At 37.1% G+C, this 19,180-nt stretch overlaps 1 protein-coding gene across 1 annotated transcript in view; it reads right to left on the reverse strand.

Annotated features, from left to right (window-relative positions):
- SND1 (staphylococcal nuclease and tudor domain containing 1) overlaps positions 1-19,180 on the reverse strand; it is a 422,567-nt gene that overhangs the window by 217,021 nt on the left and 186,366 nt on the right. Inside the window, exon 12 of the mRNA XM_063099206.1 lies at positions 8,181-8,281. Coding sequence (XP_062955276.1) covers positions 8,181-8,281 — 101 coding nt within the window. The remainder of the gene's footprint in view (positions 1-8,180; positions 8,282-19,180) is intronic.

The following is a 19,180-nucleotide window of genomic DNA, read 5'->3' on the forward strand; positions in this document are numbered from 1 at the left end:
GCATGAGCTGGAGTAAACCCTTTTAAGTGGCATCACTACTGGGAGTTAGAAACATCTATAAAAACTCCACTTCTATTTTCTTTCATGTGTTGTACTGTGCTGATCACAGTAACAGTAAAGAAAAAGGGGCTGAGAAATGGCATATAAGAAGACCCAGAAGATTTTCTATTAGTAACCATGTCAAATGTTCTCTCTCCTTATCACATCAATTGCTTTATTCAAAGAAATAAAGAATGAATATGTGTGGGAGATCAGAATGACAGGCTGGGAATTTATATTCACATGCCATCCTGTACAGTGTCCCACTGAAATAAGAGAAAAGACAGATACGAACAAGAAGAAAGCACAGATGATGCTGGAAAATAAAGGATGTTAACAGTATCCTGGAAAGTTTGTGCAAATCCTTAAAGACAGCAAACAGATGGGATAAGATTGGTAGGGGTATGGCAGCACAAACACTAACAAGTGAGAGTGCTCCAAGGGCCTTTAGCAACAAATACAAAGCACTACAGTAAGTAGGCTTAGGGACATCATCTAAACAGTTAATTAGCAACCACATTCAGAAGAGCTGGGCTGGCCAGTCAGCCTCTCCTCTTTCCATATGAAATCTACAGAGCAGAGGGTTTTGACCTCTGGTAAAAACCCAAGAAATACACTTATATGTAAGTACAGGCATTTCTGCTATCACATATTTGTACGTGTGTTCCTGAACAACACACATTCCGCAAAACTGCAAAGAATACCCTAAACAAACAGGGCTTGTGGAAATAATAGGGTTATGGGTAGACCACTTAAACTCTATGGAACTTTGTAGTCCAGGCACTAGCAAAAACAATCCTCGTAAAAATACGAGCATAGCTAAACCTCTGCTGGCAGAGCAGCCTTAAACTCTGGGGTTTTCATGCTTCCTCTCTATTAGAGCGCTGCGCTTCTTTCTAATAGAGACCATTTTAATCAAAATATAAAATCTGATTCAGGGTTTAGCTTTTTTCATTAACCCAATGTTTCAATACTAGAGGGCATGTTTTCATAGCTTTTCCAATTATACTTGCAGCTTGCTACCAAACTTACCCATAACACAGCAGGAAACATAAAAGTTCTTAAAGCCACTGAAGTAGTCACAGCTTCCACTAAAGATACTGCTGTAGATTTTCCACCTTGAGATTTTCAGATTTTCCTTCTTTAAGTCTTTATATATTGGGAATATCACAAACTAACACGACTTCAACTTTATACCAATTATTGCCATTCCCCAAATTAGCAATGTCATATGAGATAATTCACTTCAAAGAAACATGTGTTATAGGAGAATAGGCGGTAGGTGATTTAACTTGGGAAGAATCTTAGATGGACACTGTGGCATGAAAGAAAAGCAGAGACACAGCATTTAAGACGACTTCCACAAACCATACCACAGCCCACCCCAGTCCCCTCTCACACCATAATCCTTTGAAATACATGAGAAGGCTCTGCCAGAGAGCCTCCTTTGCCTTGACAAATTTAGTGGGGTCTACAATGTGCTTCCTATGCCACAGGCCCAGGCACTCTCCAAGCCTGCCTGCCTCAGATATTCCCTCTCACAACAGAGCCATCCAGGGGAAGCAAGCCTACACAACTGCAGCAGAACACCATGCCTACTCTAACTGCTAAGCAACTTGGTCCTTCCTTCATAAATACAGATGAAGGTTCAAAAATATTTGGGGGCCTATGTAAGAAAAGGAACAAAATGAACAAAGAGAACATCCAATTATGGAGGAAACATAATTCACATAATAGAAGAAGTGTTATTTCTTTTGATTTTAGATAATATTCTCAGAGATATTAGAGAAAATATTGTATTCATAAACTAAGAATAGGATGCTGTTAAAATAGATGCCTGACAGTGCTTAGCATATACCAACTATTCCATAAAATACTTGATAAATGAACTAATAAGTGAGTGAGTAAATGAATAAGTGAGATGAATGAATAAGTAACAGTGGGAATGAATGAAAATAAGTTAATATGCATGGTTGGCTGGCTACGCAAGTAACCTGAAAAATCAAGTTGAAGACATTTCTTTGACTATAGAATAAAAATGCAAAGGAGGCTTTAAAAATCTTAGAGAAACGTCACAGTGACATAAAGCAAGAAATACAACACAAATAGATTTGGAGAAAAGCCTCATTCTCTCCCAAGCTCTCCATGGTATGCTTTGGGAAACTGACAAGGGGGAACTTCCCAAGGATCAGCTCAGTAAATATTCAAGTCACTCACAGCCTGGCACTCTAGGCAATTGATATTATAAAAAGAAAAACGAAAGAGAAAGCTTTCACACACTTCAGCAAAGGATTTTGTTGATTTGTATGATCCAAGAGTGCCACTATAAAAAGCTAAATTGAACATCTATCCAGAAATGATGGTAATAAAGTAATCTGAAACCTAGAGTTTTTAAGGAACTAAGACTTGGCAGCATGAGATTCCATAGATACACAGCCACAAAATATTTGAACAAAAGAAAGAGATTTGTCTGAAACTCAACAGTATTTTCCTGACTCCAATCCTGAAACCAGTGCAACAGCCAAGTTCTTTCTTATGGTGCTTTATGGAACAAGACTGCTAACTCAGAGGACAGGCCCAGTTATTCAATTAGTTCTTTCAAAACTACTGTTAACTAAATGCCACACATGCTTCCAATGTCCTCAAATGGTGGACTGGCATCCTTCTACTACTCAACATAGCAGAAGTAGCACAATGATATAAATCATGCAGGCTATGACTTCTGGAAAACAATCTAAGCTGCTCTTGGCTCTTTTTTCTTTTGTGCAGGGGAGAGAGGGTTGGTTAGTTGTTTGTTTTTGATTTAAGAAAAAACAAATGAAAAAACCTTCACTCTTGTATCTTCTTTTTCTTCAAAGCATGGGAGAACCCACCCCTGCCCCCCACATTTGATGAAACATGATGAAGCGTAAACAATAATGTGTAGAAGACCCTAACTCCTGGCCGCAGAGCTGCCATTAATTCTGCCACCATGCCTCCTCAGATGGTGAAAGAGAACCGTCAGGATGTTGTAGTCCTCTATGGGTAAAAAGACTAGGCCAGAAAATATGGATTCAAGAGACCACTTTCTAGTATAGCTTGAAAGTCAAACATGAGCAGTACGTTTTAAGATTTGAAAACCTCTGAGACATAGGAGGTTTGGCTGACAGTGAAAGCCTCAAGGCTATGAAACTCAAGTCAGAAAAGCTGGGGATTGTACGACACTTATTCCTACTGTGACTGAGAAAAACTGAACTAGGATTAAAAAAAGATTATTCTAGCCAAGTAAGGATAAGACCTAACCTAATGCTTCAGTCACTAATAGAACAATTTGTAAAAAAGTATCCCTGCAAATTAGAAACAAAGAAAAAGAAAAAGCAAAGAAAGTATAACTCCTTGCTAGTTGAGTAATCTGGTGCATACGAATACAATAAAATTAAGCTCTATCAATGAAGAATCCAAAGAGACAGAAAGGAAGATCATAAAGATGGCTTTGAATTGACAGGATGTTAATCATTGAGCAGGGAGATCACTTAAGATGTCCCAAGCCCCACAGAACTTGGACAGTACTTCTAGTAGCAAGGTCCCATACTCCTACAGGAATCAAGGCAGGTGGCAGTGGTTATGGACAGACTAAGAAAGAGAGGAAATGCAGAGAAGCAGCAAAGTAAAACCAGACAAAGAGTTATCACGGTTAGAAAAAACAAATCACCTCTCTAAGAAGATGTGATCTTGTATGGACAAAACAGGCACTTTCCAATTGTTCCTATTCCATAGTTCCATCCCTGCACCTCTCGTTCTTTAACTTTTCCCAATTATTTCCTACCACTGTGAAATACTTCACATAATGGGAAATAATGGGGATATGCCTTAGTGACACTGTATCTTCTGGATATGTGACCATTTTCCAGGGATGAGGAGTGGGGTGGTAGTGAAAACGAGCATGTATGTGTGAGGCTTGATCCTAGTTATATTTTGTAGGTGCCCCTTTCTAAATGTGAACAATTCTCTTCTAACAGTTTTCTTTGAAAATGTGATATGCAGAAAGACATGAGCAACGAGTTAACAGATTATATGGATTTGCCAAATTGGAGCTCAAAGTAATTGGGAAGTCCAGCACAGGGAAAGGTCACCCCAGAAAATCTCATTCTTCAAGGCTCTGGCAAAAACGAAAGAACGAGATTTTAATCACTGCAGCTAATTACCCAGAAGACTAAATCACAAGAAGAGTTATTTAAGTGTCTTAAATACAATAAAAAGTAATTAACAGGAAACGCCATCTTGACAGCTTCACGTCACAAACCAGGCCTAAAAGGATCAGCTAATTCCCAATTCAGGAGCCAGAGAATGAGAAACAACTCAAAGTTTGCTCTTTTTATTTTTTATTTAAACTGTTTTGATTAACAGATAACAGATAACTCTTGTCAACTTCACTTGTCAACTTCATGGTGAAGTTAATCAAGAAAAAAATTTTAATCTATTAGAGAAATGATAAATCATTGATTTCCCAGATGGCACAAGATAGGGAGCTGGTCTGTGTCACACTAGCAAGGTCTCACCAGGGTCCTATGACTCCACTCCCTCCCATAGGTCAAGAGGAGAAACAGAAAGATCAGACTGAACCCTATCGAGAACACAAGACAATTCACACACTTTACTTGTAAAATACATCTAAAAATCTGCTTTGAAATTACCCTTTAAGAGACACCATCTCATCTGCCTCTTTCTTTTCATTCCCCTGAAATCACCAGCTTCAGAGAAGCTCCTCTATAGTCAGAGAAATCTGCTGGTCTCCTAAATCAAGGAAAGCCACTAGGTGCTGTAAAGGCCTATGTGTAGGTATGTAAGATTATGACAGACATAATTTAAACTGGATCTTTTCTTAATTCTACAACATTTCTACAAGCTTGAACAAAGCTGACATTTCAGAGTGGCAATGCACACCACAGAAGCTCTCTTTATTAACCCTTTCCTTAAGTGACCCACTCATTCTATGACCTCAGCAAAATCTAGTGGCAGAGGCCAGTGAGAGTGACTGAGGGCCACTCTAACATGCCTAAGCACTTCTGTCCCAACCAGTTGAGCTATTTGTTTTTGTCCTCAAATCTAGTTTACTGGTATGCTTGTTGCTTCAATTATGTACTTCATATTAATCAAATGTATAAATAATTAAAATATGAGCAACAAAGAATGTGTTTATGAAAACACTTGCATGCTTAAAAAAGATTTAATAAAGAGGAATGGCTTTAAAGTGGATATAAAATAAATATGAGTGGGACAACTATAACAGATAAGGGGAATGAAAAGTCATGAAAATATAAGGTTGTATAATTAGTGTTTTCAAGTCCTCATTCTAAACAGAAAATTATATAATTCACCAGGATATAAAAAAGGTGATCCACGATGCCATATAACAAAGATTTGGAAAAATTTGCACATTTGAATGTTTAAAATGCAAATAAAATATTTGTGATATACCTTTAAAAAAATTCTCTAGCCAGTGTTTTTATATAACTAACCATTAAGTCAGATAGAAGGCTTTTAACATATGTTAATTCAGAATATAAGCTGAATATTTGGAAATTCTTATTTATTAATACCTCCACTTTTCTACTACATTATTTGGAGAGATGCTTAAAAGTATAGAAAATTCAGAAAAAAAGGTAAATAAAAACAAAATCAAGGCAAAGGGAAAAAATAAATAGAAACTATGAGTAAGGTTAGAACACAAAAAGCATACTACCGGGCTCTACTTGCTAGAGATGGCCTATCTTTGGCACTAAGTTTCCAACAACCAAATAAAAGAGGAAAACTATCAGGTACAAGTTTTACAGTATTGATTAGATAAAAGCAAACCTGTAGCCATCCCAGGTAATGAGACATCCAAGTACTACCTACTGTGCCTTGTAAATGGACACTTTGCAATGTAGTTAACAAATCAATCAAATTCACTGAGTACCATATGCTGGATACTGGGCCCAGTGGCATGGAATAAAAGAGCAAAAATTCCCTATTTTCAGGGAATTTTCACATAGACAAGTCTGGTGAGACATTCCTTACTCATAGCTTCAATAATACTAGTAAATTCCTCACATTTCTCTTGATTGTAGCCCAGCAATTTAACCATAAAGTCTAGTTCAGGAGAAGCAACTCTATGGAGAAATTCCTAATGCTTTTCAGGTACCTGCCAGGCTGGTCTAATGCAAGGAGGCAACTTAGGTGTCGAGAAGAATATTTCTAAAATTCTTCTAAACTTGCAAACACTTCTAAAATTCTAAAGAATTTACCATGGTAAATCACACAAAAATATTATTTCTTACAATCCAATTACAAGAACTAGGAAGCAGAAAGCTCAAGGTTATCATCTCTCGCACAAACCTGGAGAATAATTATTATATGTTGTCAAATAACACCAACCAACTTGTGTTGTTAAACAACCCAATGGAAAACAAGGTTGACATCTTCTCACAAAGACTCAGGAATGTAACCAAAACCCTGATTGGAACAGACAAAATCACCCTACCTCTGCAAAGAGGCACGCTGAAGAAGTAATTTCAGTTAAAACCAAAATGAATGCAGTTGAAACCCCAAGGTTTTATACCACAGAGCATGGCCACAACACTCTACTCTGAAAATTAATTTTTAAAGTCAGCTGTCTCAAACAGTCCTAAAATAAAAAATCACTCCCTAAATATCTCATTTTAAGGGAGTATAAACTTGTTTTAAAAATATACCTCAGCAGTAACTAAATGAAATAATCTACTCTAATAGGTGTCAGATAAACATTGGCGGAGGCTGTCTGCCAAAAATAAAGATGTGTGTTTTTACAAGCGTACCTCAAAAAGTTTGTGGAGAGAAGCAGCAGTTATCTATGGAAACACCTCCTTGTTTGTGATAGTAAAAATGTTAATGTGTGGAAATACTAATATTCCAGCTCTCCACAGTAGGGGAGCATGCATCTAGCTCCTAAGAAATGGTAATAAATTGATAATAAATCATTATTACAAGTTACACAGAAGAATGAACAAATATGTCCTAGTTTTGCCCATTTCGAAAATATCTGATTTGTCAAGAACCTACTTCTAACAAAACCTGACACCCGTGATGGCGTGAAGGTAATGACATCAAACACCTGCCTGTATCGAGCTCCTCCTGGCAAAGATGAAACCTCCAATTGTGTGAACATTAACAACATTAATAAATAAAGGAGCGGTAACAGTGGCTAAAAATAGTCATTTCCAAATGTGAAAGCAAGAATGAGGGGAAAGAGGCTTCTGTCTGATAGAAGAGTTTCTAGAAGCTAAATTGCTATAAGATCCTTATTCCTTTCAGAGCCATGCTGTAGCTTAGAGGTATTTCTCCTAACAGTGTTCATTGTACTTTCAATAAGACAATCCCTGTTTTTATGAGAAACCTATTCTTTTCTTCCCCTCCACTATGCCCCCTTAAAAGAAAAGAAAAATACCAGTTTGGTAACAAACAGCATTTAAGACTGTTAAATAGAAAAGAAAACAATTACCACGCTGGTATAGTTCATGCAAAGTAAGAATTGCTACTGGGGACCCACTGATTGTTTTAATATTTATTGTGGAAGCGTGGCCTAGCAGGCTTCCTTCTTCCCTTATCAGATATCTCTCTTGAAAGACTCTGTTCATCAACCAGGCTGCTGAGAAACCTTGGACTATAACCAGGATATAGCCAGTACAGTAGAACAAAAAGACCCCATCATCTATTGATTATATACCTCTACACAAAGAAAATGTCAAATTAACCTCTTTTTCTGCCCTCTTCTTTTTGTGGGTCTACAACTGAACTTCCTAAACCAAATGCAGAGATCTCTTTTTCTAATTTTGGAAACACTTCTTGGGCCTGCTTAATTCTCAATAAATGACATTAACAGTGATAATGTGTACCTTATAGTGCCAGGCGCACAGAGCCCAATAAATCTTAAATGACAACAATAATGAAAGTATATGATTAGCTAATGAGTGATTATAAAGTACTCTACAAATATAAAGTGCTGCACAGGCACATAATTATAAACCACTGGATTAAAGATGGAGAAAAAGCAAAGAAAAGTGAGAGAAAGGAGAGATTAAATGAGCAGAGAACTCTTATCTACTTAAGATGACAGCTGAGTCCCTGTCTTCCAGAATACTTACATTCCTCCAATGGTAACAGTAGCACAGGTACGCTCTGAAAAGGCAGGCACAGTCTCAGTGGCTGGGCTGGCTGGTCTAATGTAGTCCACCATCACATTGACCTAGAAATAAAGAATCAAGGGAGTTAAGAGTTGAGAGTATGCAACACAGCGCACTAGCAGCTACCTATGCCTGCACAACCATGAAGACCAACTCAATCACAGTTTGATTTTTTGGGTCTAAGATTTTAAAAAACAATAAAAAGATAGCTGAGCTAGCAGTCTGGGAGAAAAAAATTTGCAAAAGACATATCTGATACAGGACAGTTATCCAAAATATACAAAGAACTCTTAAAACTCAACAATAAGAATATAAACAACCTGGTTAAAAAATGCAAAAAACTTGAATAGCTCACCAAAGGAGACACACAGATATCAAAAAAGCACACAAAAAGATGCTCCATATCATAAGCTGTTAGGGAATAATAACAATGAAATACAACTACATGCCTATTACAATGGTGAAAAACCAGAACACTGACAACAGTGGCAATGATATGGAGCAACAGGAACTCTCATTTATTGTTGGTGGGAATGCAAAATAGTACAGCTACTTTGGAAGATAAACATACACTTACCATTCAATCCAGGAATACAGCTCTTTGAAATTTACCTGAAGGAGTTGAAACCTTACATCTACACAAAACCTACCCATGAATGTTAATAACAGCATTGTTCATAATGGCCAAAACTTGGAAGTAACCAAGATGTCCTCCAGTAGGTGAATGGACAAATAAGCTGTGGTATGCCCAGACAACGGAATATTATTCAGCACTTAAAAAGAAATGAGCTATCAAGCCATGAAAAGACATTGAAGAAACTTAGATGCACTGTACTAAGTGAAAGAAGCCAATCTGAAAAGGCTTCGTACTGTATGATTCCAACTACATGACATTCTACAAAAGGCAACACTATGGAGACAGTAAAAAGATGAGTAGTTGCCAGGGTGTGGGGAGAGGGAGGGTGAATGGGCAGAGCACAGGGGATTTTTAGGGCAGTGAAACTATTCAGTATGATACTACAGTAATGGATACGTGTCATTATATGTTTGTAAAAACCCACAGAAGGTACAACACCAAGTGTGGACCATATGGATTTTCGGTAATAATGATGTGTCAACGTAGGCTCATCAATTGTAACTAATGTATCACTCTGGTATGGGACATTGTACCAGTGCGGGGGCAAGGGTTATACAGGAAATCTCTATACTTCCTGCTCAGTTTTGCTATGAACCTAAAACTGCTCTAAAAAATTAAAGTCTATTTTTAAAAGAAAGAAAGAAAAAAGCTGATAACCAAAAGAGAAAGACAAATGGCTGAACACATAAGGCCCCACAGAAATTCTACCTGATAAAAAACAGGTTTGCAACATTCCTGCAGGACTGCTAGATATCATGGGGTAAGAGAGTTCTTTAACCTTTTCTGGGTCAGACTACTTCAAAACCTGTTTTTAAAAATATGAACTGCCTACACAGAAAAACTCCATGTATTTTCAGTCTGTCATAGCTTCTCAAGGACCAGGTTAAAAACTATCAAGAAGAACAAACAAGATAACAATCACAAAAATACTCAGAATTGGTTTCACAGTATGTAAATCAAAACTACACACCTAACCAGACCCAATACCAGCACAATTGGGTTAGTAAGTTTTGAAACAAACAAAAAAGCAAGGATAAAACAGACCAGAAGAATCTTTAGGTTTTGAATTAACAAAGGATGTGTATACAGATAGGAAGCTAAGAACATGAAATGAAAAAAACAGTTTAACCCTAATATATATTAAATAAATGGATGTAGACACATGAAGCAACACTTTATGAAATCTTTTAAGATAAACGTGTTTCTGTGTCAAAAGAAACAAGTATGTCGTATCCATTAGCAAACATGTAGGCTACATCTTTATAGAATGAAGGTGTATGCTTACACTGAAGACATTCATTGGATTAAGCAGCCTGAAGCCACCCTACTGTCCAGACCCTACTTGTAAACACATCTTCAGTTCTCATTGATCAGCTTAAAGATGGCATAATGCATAAGCATTAAGCTCAGAAACAGTGCTGGTGAGCACCATTAAAATCCTTTCAAATTGTCTATTCTTCAAAAACTCATTTTAAAAATGAACACTGAAATTTGGAAAAGGACAGCTGCCTCAAAATGCCAACTGTCAGATCAGTCATTTGAACACTCCATCGAATCATGCTTTAGAAGAAATAAAAAGGAGCCATATTGGAGAGTAAGTCAATTTTAAGGGTTGAAGTTAACGTAAATCTTTGTTAATTCATAACAGAACACAGAAAATAAGAAGATATAAAGATGATGTCTACAATTAGATATCTAGATTGAAATTATTGCTAGGTCTTAATTTCCCTAAAATTAAGGAGATGCGTAAAGGTGAAGAAGGTGATCAGACATGAGAATGAACGACCGATACATCGATCAAGCAGGTTTTTAATAATTTCCCTGCATGCAACCAGCCAGAGTTAACACAGGCCAAAGGCAAGCCAAGGAACGAGAGGGCTGCACACAGACAGGCTTGGGGGACTCAGACCCCTGGGAGGGGAAAAGTACTGTCGATGTTCTCTAAGTTGATACAACCTGGAGCTCTCCTCAGACAAGGCCCTACAACTAACCTACAGAATCAGGAAGAGGGCCAGGAAAGCAATGGGATATCTAGAGTCATGGCAAAAATCACACAGGAACTCACAAGTGTACAGAAGCTAAACCTCAAGGGTGGCCACACCAAGGAATGTAAAGTACCTCAGGGCCAATTTTAAATAGGACATAGCCACAGGGTGTGGTCCAATTTGGCGCATGCAGTGGGAAGTTAATATAAATATGTGGAGATGAGAAAAAAGGTCTACATATGTTTGTGTTTCACTCAATCCATCTAACAAGCTCAAGCCCTCAATTCTATTACGGGGAGGGGAAGGGGGAATCATCTCTGCTTAAAAATAAACTAAGTGAATCTCAAGGTTACCTTGCACCTGCCAATGCTGAGCCTCCACCTCAGCACACAGAGCTGGGACAGCAGCTCTTCGCTCTTTAGCACAGAACATTAGACTTCTATCTAGAGAGCAGGCTAATTCACCAAGGAGGCCACATGGGTAATGGGGGTTAGGGGAGAGCAATAATAAACAAAAGTGAAAGCCTGTGCATCTTGCAGGCCAGAAGGGCAAACTGAGGTGCTACCACAAAACTGTCCTTCAGGGAAATCAATGGGCTGACAAAAAATCATCAATAACCAAAAGAAACTACAAGTATATACTTTGCCAATTAACTGTTTCCTATATCTAGAGAAAGAGAACTGCAAATAAGTCAAAGATTAAAGAGTTCTTTGTGAAAGCAACATTATTAAAGAAAATCTCAAATACAAATGAGGCCCTGAGAATAGCCCACAGCCAAGATACACACCTGCAGGTAGCTATAACAAACCAGGGATTAAAGTCAATGTGTAATTAGCATTTACGTCCTCTCCTGTGGATTCTGAGATCTGTTCCTCTACCCTGGAGTTTTTCATATCTAGAAATTCATCACTGACCTGTCAATCACTTGAAAAGGGGACACAGTTTAAATTAAAATAACTGCAAATCTTAGCAATGTCTTCATCTGAAAAAACGATAACCTGAATTTTGTGTTTATGGGTAAGTACATATGGAATGGCATGAACTAAAGAGAAGAAATTACTATAGATGAGTTTCTCCTTTTTAAAGCAAAGATATTCCTGAATTGTTTGATACATAACAAAAAGTCTATATTACTGACTCAGGGCCTGATTCTAAAGCACACTAAAGTTTGTTTATGGCAGTGACCACAAGGAGCCCTGGGCTCTTTCTTGTTTGGTGCTACTTGTCACTCTCTTACAAATGAGTCACATACATCTTTGGTTCATGATTTCTCATCACCTGGAAAATGAGAGCACAAGATTAGAACTTTAGAGCATCATTTAACTCGAGAATTCTAAAAGATAACTTAGCCAGACGTGGTATATGATGTAGTATTTTCTTAAATCTTTGAAATTCCTACCTTATGTTTACTACCATCAACTGGAACACACAGAACATGAGCTCTGTGAGAGGAGAGACCATGTCTTCCAATCACTGAAAGAACTGGCATGGGGCTGGCGAAGTAATAGGAGGGTATGCAGTAAACATTTGTTGCATGAATGAATAGATGTACTCAGGAATCCTTTCAGACATAAAATTCAAAAGGACACTTTGAGGACCACTTTGTTAAGCTGTTGACCATTCTGCTAACAAAAACATTTATTTAAACCATGGATGTGGTGGTGCTGGAGGAGGAATGGGGGGAGGAAAACATATTTTGAAATTGTGAGAAAGTTCTAGTGCTTTAATCAAAGCAACTACCATGAACGATTAAGCAAGCAAAATACATATAATTTCTCATTTATTTGTTTCTCAAAGGTAAGAAAGGGTAACAGGCAATCTGATTTACCCTTGGTCCATTAGATTGCAAAATTTTCCTTGAAAACAGTTTCAGGGACCCTTCAGAGGAACTAAGATAATAACTTAAAATCAAATTTATATTAAAATCTCTTGCAACGTCTGGAAGCAGTTCAGTACAATAGAATAGCTTTGGGCCACATTAAGGAATTCTGAAGATCCATGGGTATTCTTCAAACAACTAGTGACTAGAGCAATATCAAACCACCAAAGAACTTCATAGACTTTGATGTTGCTAATGATAACAAAATGTTGAAATGTGAACTACCTAAGCATAAAAGATAAGGTAGGGAGAAAAACAACTGCATATCTAGAACATTTCCAAGTAGAACCTTGAGTTTAGCTTGAATATAACATGAGCTGTGTTGTGAGGCTATTTTGCATAATTTCTACATAATCACACCTACTATTGCACATAGCCAGTCATAAGTTCACGAAGAGCTGTAATAAATACCCTGCTTTTTGAATTATGCTTTTATGTGGCCCTTCTCTCATGACAGAATTTCCAGGTAGTTATGGAAAGCCTCTATGCACTCCTGATACAGAGAAGAAGATGCCACCTGGCCTAAGTCTGACTGATGCTGCCTAGAAACAAAAGCAAAACAAAGTATTTTACATAGCCTCCATAAGAGCATGGACTGTGGAGTAGCCAGGCTGTAGGGCTCGGTTCATGGCAAATCTGCACAGGAGCTGCTTGGAAAGTTACCTAGCATCCCTGTGCTTCTGTTTGACATGGATAACTGTGCCCTTCTTACTGCTATACAAAGAAATGCAGAAACACACATAAGGCATTCAGAACAGAGCCTGAATCACAGTAAGCTCTATGTAAGAGTCTGTTATTTAACAAACCTGTACTGATTTTCTTAGGACAGTGCCTAGCACACAGTAAGTGCTAAATAACTATCCATTATATAAATAAATAAATACACACACACATACATATATGCATAAATAAGATACATGTTGGCAAATCACTAGATTACTGAAATCATTAGACAGAAAGACTAAATTAAATATACTTTTCTCTTTAAGGAGCCACAGCAAACATGAATATGTACCTCATACATATTCTTCCCAATTTAGAGACAAGCAGGGCTTATTTTAAAGAATGATACACTATTTAGTATTTATTTAAACATTATATAGATTAATTTGACAGGTATTAGTTGTTGGATATTTTATTTACTGAAGATAACTGAAGGAGAGTGTTGTGAATCATTTCAATTAAAAGGTTAATTAGAAATATTTGGGGCAGAATACTTCTTGTCTCACTAAATTAGAAAGACAATGAACTTCGAAGAGAGACTAAGCTTTGCTTTGGACTGAATAGGACTTTCCATACATAATAGTCCTCAGTATTTAAATTATGTGTTCTTGAACTTTATTTCTCTGTTAAAAGCACCTTATGTAATTATTCTAAAAATGAGTGATATATTTTAAAAATTTTTTTGAAATGAAAATCAATCACTCATTCATCTAGGTACAGGGAGAGCTTCAAAAGAAATTGCTAAGGAGCCTCTAGATCCTGCCTCTGGGCATGCTATCAGTTTATCTTTCAGCTAAACTGATCTGTTTAGACACCAGCACCTGTGGAGCTACTCAACTCTCACAAGAGGATATCAAACTTACCATCCTCTAGACAAGCATAGTGTAATAAAAGTATAGTAAGAATGAAAAATGAGATCCATGTGTATATGTTTAAATTTCCTTAGTGGCAACATACAAAAATTTTTTTTTAAAAAGGCAAAATTAATTTTAATAGTATTTTTATTTAACTCAAAATTTCCAAAACACTATTATATTGATGTATAACCAATATTTTTGAAGTAGTGAGTTGGATTTTTTTGTACTAAGTCTTTAATATCTGGTAGGTATTTCACACGTAGAGCACATCTCAATTTGGACCAGCCACATTTCAAGTGCTCAAAACCCACATATGGTGATAGTCACCCTATTGGATGGTGCATTCCTGGACTATCTGTTAAGGCACAAGAGCCTGAGCCTCATTCCTCTATCACATTATCTTACCTTCTGTGGTTCTTTCTACCTTTTTTCCCCCTGTGAACTTTTGTTATCTTACATTTTATGAATCCTTGTAAACACTCATAAACCAAGTGTGAAAAAATGTGGCATGAAAAAACCAAGTGTAAAAAAATAACGTGTTTATTCCTCATTTTCTTTTCCAAGTCTATTATCTGACTAGACGAGAAAGATAAGCCAATTTCACATGTGAGGATACATTTGTACATAGAAGGAAAAAAATTGCCTAGTCTTTAACTACTGTTGTAATATTCTGTTCAACAGTTTGATATACTTTTCAGTATCTTCTACCAATTCAATAACTGGATTTTATAAATTCTCAATTCTGCCAGTTCTAGAATTCTTTACCTTCGTGTTTGAAATTTATTCTAATGGATGGATGGTGACTGAATGGCGGCCAGAAACTCATATTAAAGAAATATCTGCTTTTTTTAGTTAGTAATTAAGGCTTCTGTTGATTGATTATTATTGTAAAAAATGATCAATTGGAAGATGCAAAATTTATTTGTTCCACTAGAGCATCTTTGAGCTCTGATATCTCTAAATTAAAACAACCTTTTCAGATACATTCAGAAAAAATTATACACTTTGTTGTCTCGTCTATGCTGCAGAAAGTAGGAGATGAACCAGTGCTCTCTTCCTACCTCTTCAATCCTGCCTAGATGTCTTCTGTAACACCCCTTCCCAAGTCAATGTAATTAGGTGCTGAGGCTGGCTGTCTATTCACATGCATCTGTGCTGCTCTCTTCCATCCATAATCACCCTTCCCACTCCCTTCTACACACACAACTATTTGAAGCACATTTCATTTTCATCAATGGAATGTTAGTTAACCTATAGGGCTTACAAATCTTTATAAACACAAAGTCAAACAGATTACTTATTTGATGCATTTTTTTTTGGCAAAACGAGTCTCCTACCCCAACCCATCTTCTCTCCCCCACTGGATGGGCAGATGCTTTCATCTGTTTTGAGGGGAGAGGTAAAATACAGCTTACTACAGGGCCTGTGGAAATGTTAAAAGTCTCTATCTGACATTAAGCATTCATTTAAGTGGACATTGCCGCTCCCTATTAAACCTTCAGTTTAGTAAATATTTAATTAGAAGCATACACAAGCGTGAAATCCACAGATACATGAAAACGTTTTAAATAAGGAGCCATTAGAGACTGGCAAAGATTTCTAGAAGTAGTGATAACCTGACCATAAACCTAACATGAAAATGGTCTGAAAGTACACTGCACAGTTTATGTGTGGAGGTAAATGACAGGCACATATAAACATCATAGGGAAATACCATTTTGACAAATGAAAATATTTTATGCGAATCTTAGAGAAAAATGTAGAGATCATTAATTGAAAATAACCTCACAGTTGCCAGCATTTCATTAAACCTCTTGATTCTTAAGTCCTTATAATTCTATACATATGTGTGTGTTCGTGTGTGTAAAGTATAATCTGTATTTGTGTTAATTCTCTGACCATTATCTTACTCATTATTATATCACTGGAATAACTCATTCCAATACCTAGTTTTAATACCACACTGCTTGTCCCTAAGGAGGGAAGCCAGAAGGCGTCAGAGGCACTTCAAGAAACTGTCCCTTGTGTCCCCTCTATGTCCCTTCTTACTCCTCATCAGAGCTGCCATCTCCCACTGCCTTCTTCTAGAGGATGGAAGTTGAGTGTAGGTCTTTTTTCGCCTCTGTACAAGCGTCAATCACAGTCATCTGTGTCCAAAATTTCCAAGGTCACCAGCAGTCAGGGGAAATTAAATCACTTCGTCCAGAACTCTCCCTGGAGGAATTCCAGCCACACAAGCAGCACAAATACATGGAGATACTTATGCCTTTGTGTAGAATACACACAATGTCATCCAGACTTTAAAACAACTGCAGTAATAAAACTAAAATGAGAAGCTTGGGGAGATGAAGAAAGGGGATTTGTTTAATGTCTTCTAAAAAGAATTACTGGGAAAACAGGGGGATATTATTAAGAAATGGATAAAAACGAAAGGTTACATTACATTTGCTCTGTAAATATATGCCAGTCTATAAAGATTTGGAATGTCTTCACTCACCAAAAGGCCAAATTGGGAAATCTAAGCAATAAAAAATGGGACTAAAATAATCACCCTGCCAAGAGTTCCAATAAATTCCTTTTGTTCTGGGGGCTAGGTATTACTTGGGTGAGCAAAGCCAGTATAGAAATGCCATCCTGCATTCTCTAAGGTTCAGAGCATTCCAATGTCTCCAGCATGCCTACAAGCTGGCATTGAGAAGACACTCAGATATGGGAAATATACATTCAGGTGAGTTAACTAAAGACCAAAGTTATCATGTGCATCATGACCTCAAAGGAGAATTATGAAGAAAAATATAACACTTCTTCAGGAATGTGAAATGTGCCAACACCACAAAGAGAAATAGACCAAAGGGACAGCACTTATATATATAAATTATTCCCAGTTTTGCTGCTAAGTAAAACATTCCAAGATAATCAGGTGTCAACATCATATGTCTTTCTTACCATAAACATATCACCCTCTCCCTCTATCTCACACACAAGATAGAGGCCTACAAAATTAAACAAAGTTCCTTGATCGGCACACTGTACATAGAGCAAAAACACCTAAAGGCAATGTCCAAAACTACAGACACCGATTGAAGACCATCCTTGCACTGCATCCATGTCCACCTTCAAATTCAGGTTTCTTGACCTACAAGTACTCTTTTGAAAAACAGTATATATGTATACAGTCAACTCCCCAGCCTACAACCACCCGTACATGTTTGGAAATTAGGTAGTTAGCACTGGAGGATAAGCCTAGGTCAAACTAAGCATTTGCATACCAAACAGTTTATATTTATGAAGAGAACTAGCTCTGGACATCTGTATAGACGAGGAAGCCTTCTTCCAGTCCAACAATGCTCCAGTTTCTCCTCCTAAGTTATCAGAGACAGGAAGCAAAAATATTGTTTATGTTCTTCACAGAAATTAAGAATAGAATTACCATATGATACAGCAATTCCACTTCTGGGTATATATCAACAGAATAGGAAGTATGTTCTCAATGAGATATTTGCACACCCATATTCATACCAGAATGTATTCACAATAGCCAAAACATGAAAGCAACAGACAAAATATGGTATATACATACAATGAAATAGCCTTAAAAAGGAAATTCTGATACATGCTGTAACATGGATGAACCTCAAGGATATCATAAGTAAAATAAGCCAGTCACAAAAAAGACTTATTTACAAAAAAGAATACTGTATGATTCCAGTTCAATGAGGTACCCAGAATAACCAAATTTGTAGAGACAGAAAGTAGAATGGTGGTTGACAGGGGCTGGAAGGAGATGTTTAATGTGCACAGAGTTTCAATTTTGTAAGATGAAAAAGTTGTGGAAATGGATGGTGGTGATGGTTGCACAACAGTGTGAATGAGCTTAATGCCATTGAACTGTGCACTTAAAAATGATATGTCTCCTCGGCTGTTCTACACACACATGCCATATGTCAACAACAACTAACAAGCACCAGCCCGGCACAGGCCAGGCAACTCTCAAGCCCCAAACCAGCCAGTTCCTGAATCTCTTTGGTTAACTTCAAGAGGACAGTTCCATCACATTCTCAGGGAAATAGATGGTTCCCCAAAGGCAATAATAATTAGAAGTCATGTTCAATAACCTAGTAATAAAAGAAGAGAGGTCTCAGGAGTCATACAAGACACAATAGTCCATCTTTTTCAGGATATGAAATACCTTTGTCTATTTTCCTACTTTCTGAAAACAGCCAACACTCTACAGCACAAGCTGCATGTATAGGTAACATAAGTCTACCTAAATGCACCATTTAAAACTATTTCTCACAGGCAGTTGTAGAATGGGATAAGAAGAGTCTATGGCTCATTGATTTCCCATAAAATTGACAAATTATTTTGATGTCCTGTGCTCTGACATATTCCCTCTATGGGGAACAGACCTCCCTTACAGATCTGTCACAGGCAGATCTATACTTTTGGGGAATTTTCAGTACATACCACTATAATTTTCCCATCTCTAGTTCTCTGGTTGCTGAATTTAATCACTGTTATCTATGCTTTCGTCTAATGAACCTTCTATTTTCATGTGGTATTTTTCACTACTGGCTGAAACATAAATTACTACATCTTTGGAGGTCGAGCTGGCAATTCTACTAATATCTAATATGTGGATGTCCTTTGACCTAGCAATTCCACTTTTAGGAATTGAGTCTATAGAAGCAAACATGTATGTACAAGCACTGTGTCCTTTGCATTCATGGTAGTTTAACATAAATGCATAATTACAAGTTGAGATCTAGCTCACGAGTTCCAAATTGGCAGAGACCATGCCTTTTTTTTTCACCAGTGTATTACTAGCACTTTTTGATAAATATAATGCAGCTTTTGAAAACAAGTGATTTCTATACATT

This window comes from Cynocephalus volans, chromosome 6 (assembly GCF_027409185.1).
Source record: "Cynocephalus volans isolate mCynVol1 chromosome 6, mCynVol1.pri, whole genome shotgun sequence".
Taxonomy (NCBI): domain Eukaryota; kingdom Metazoa; phylum Chordata; class Mammalia; order Dermoptera; family Cynocephalidae; genus Cynocephalus; species Cynocephalus volans.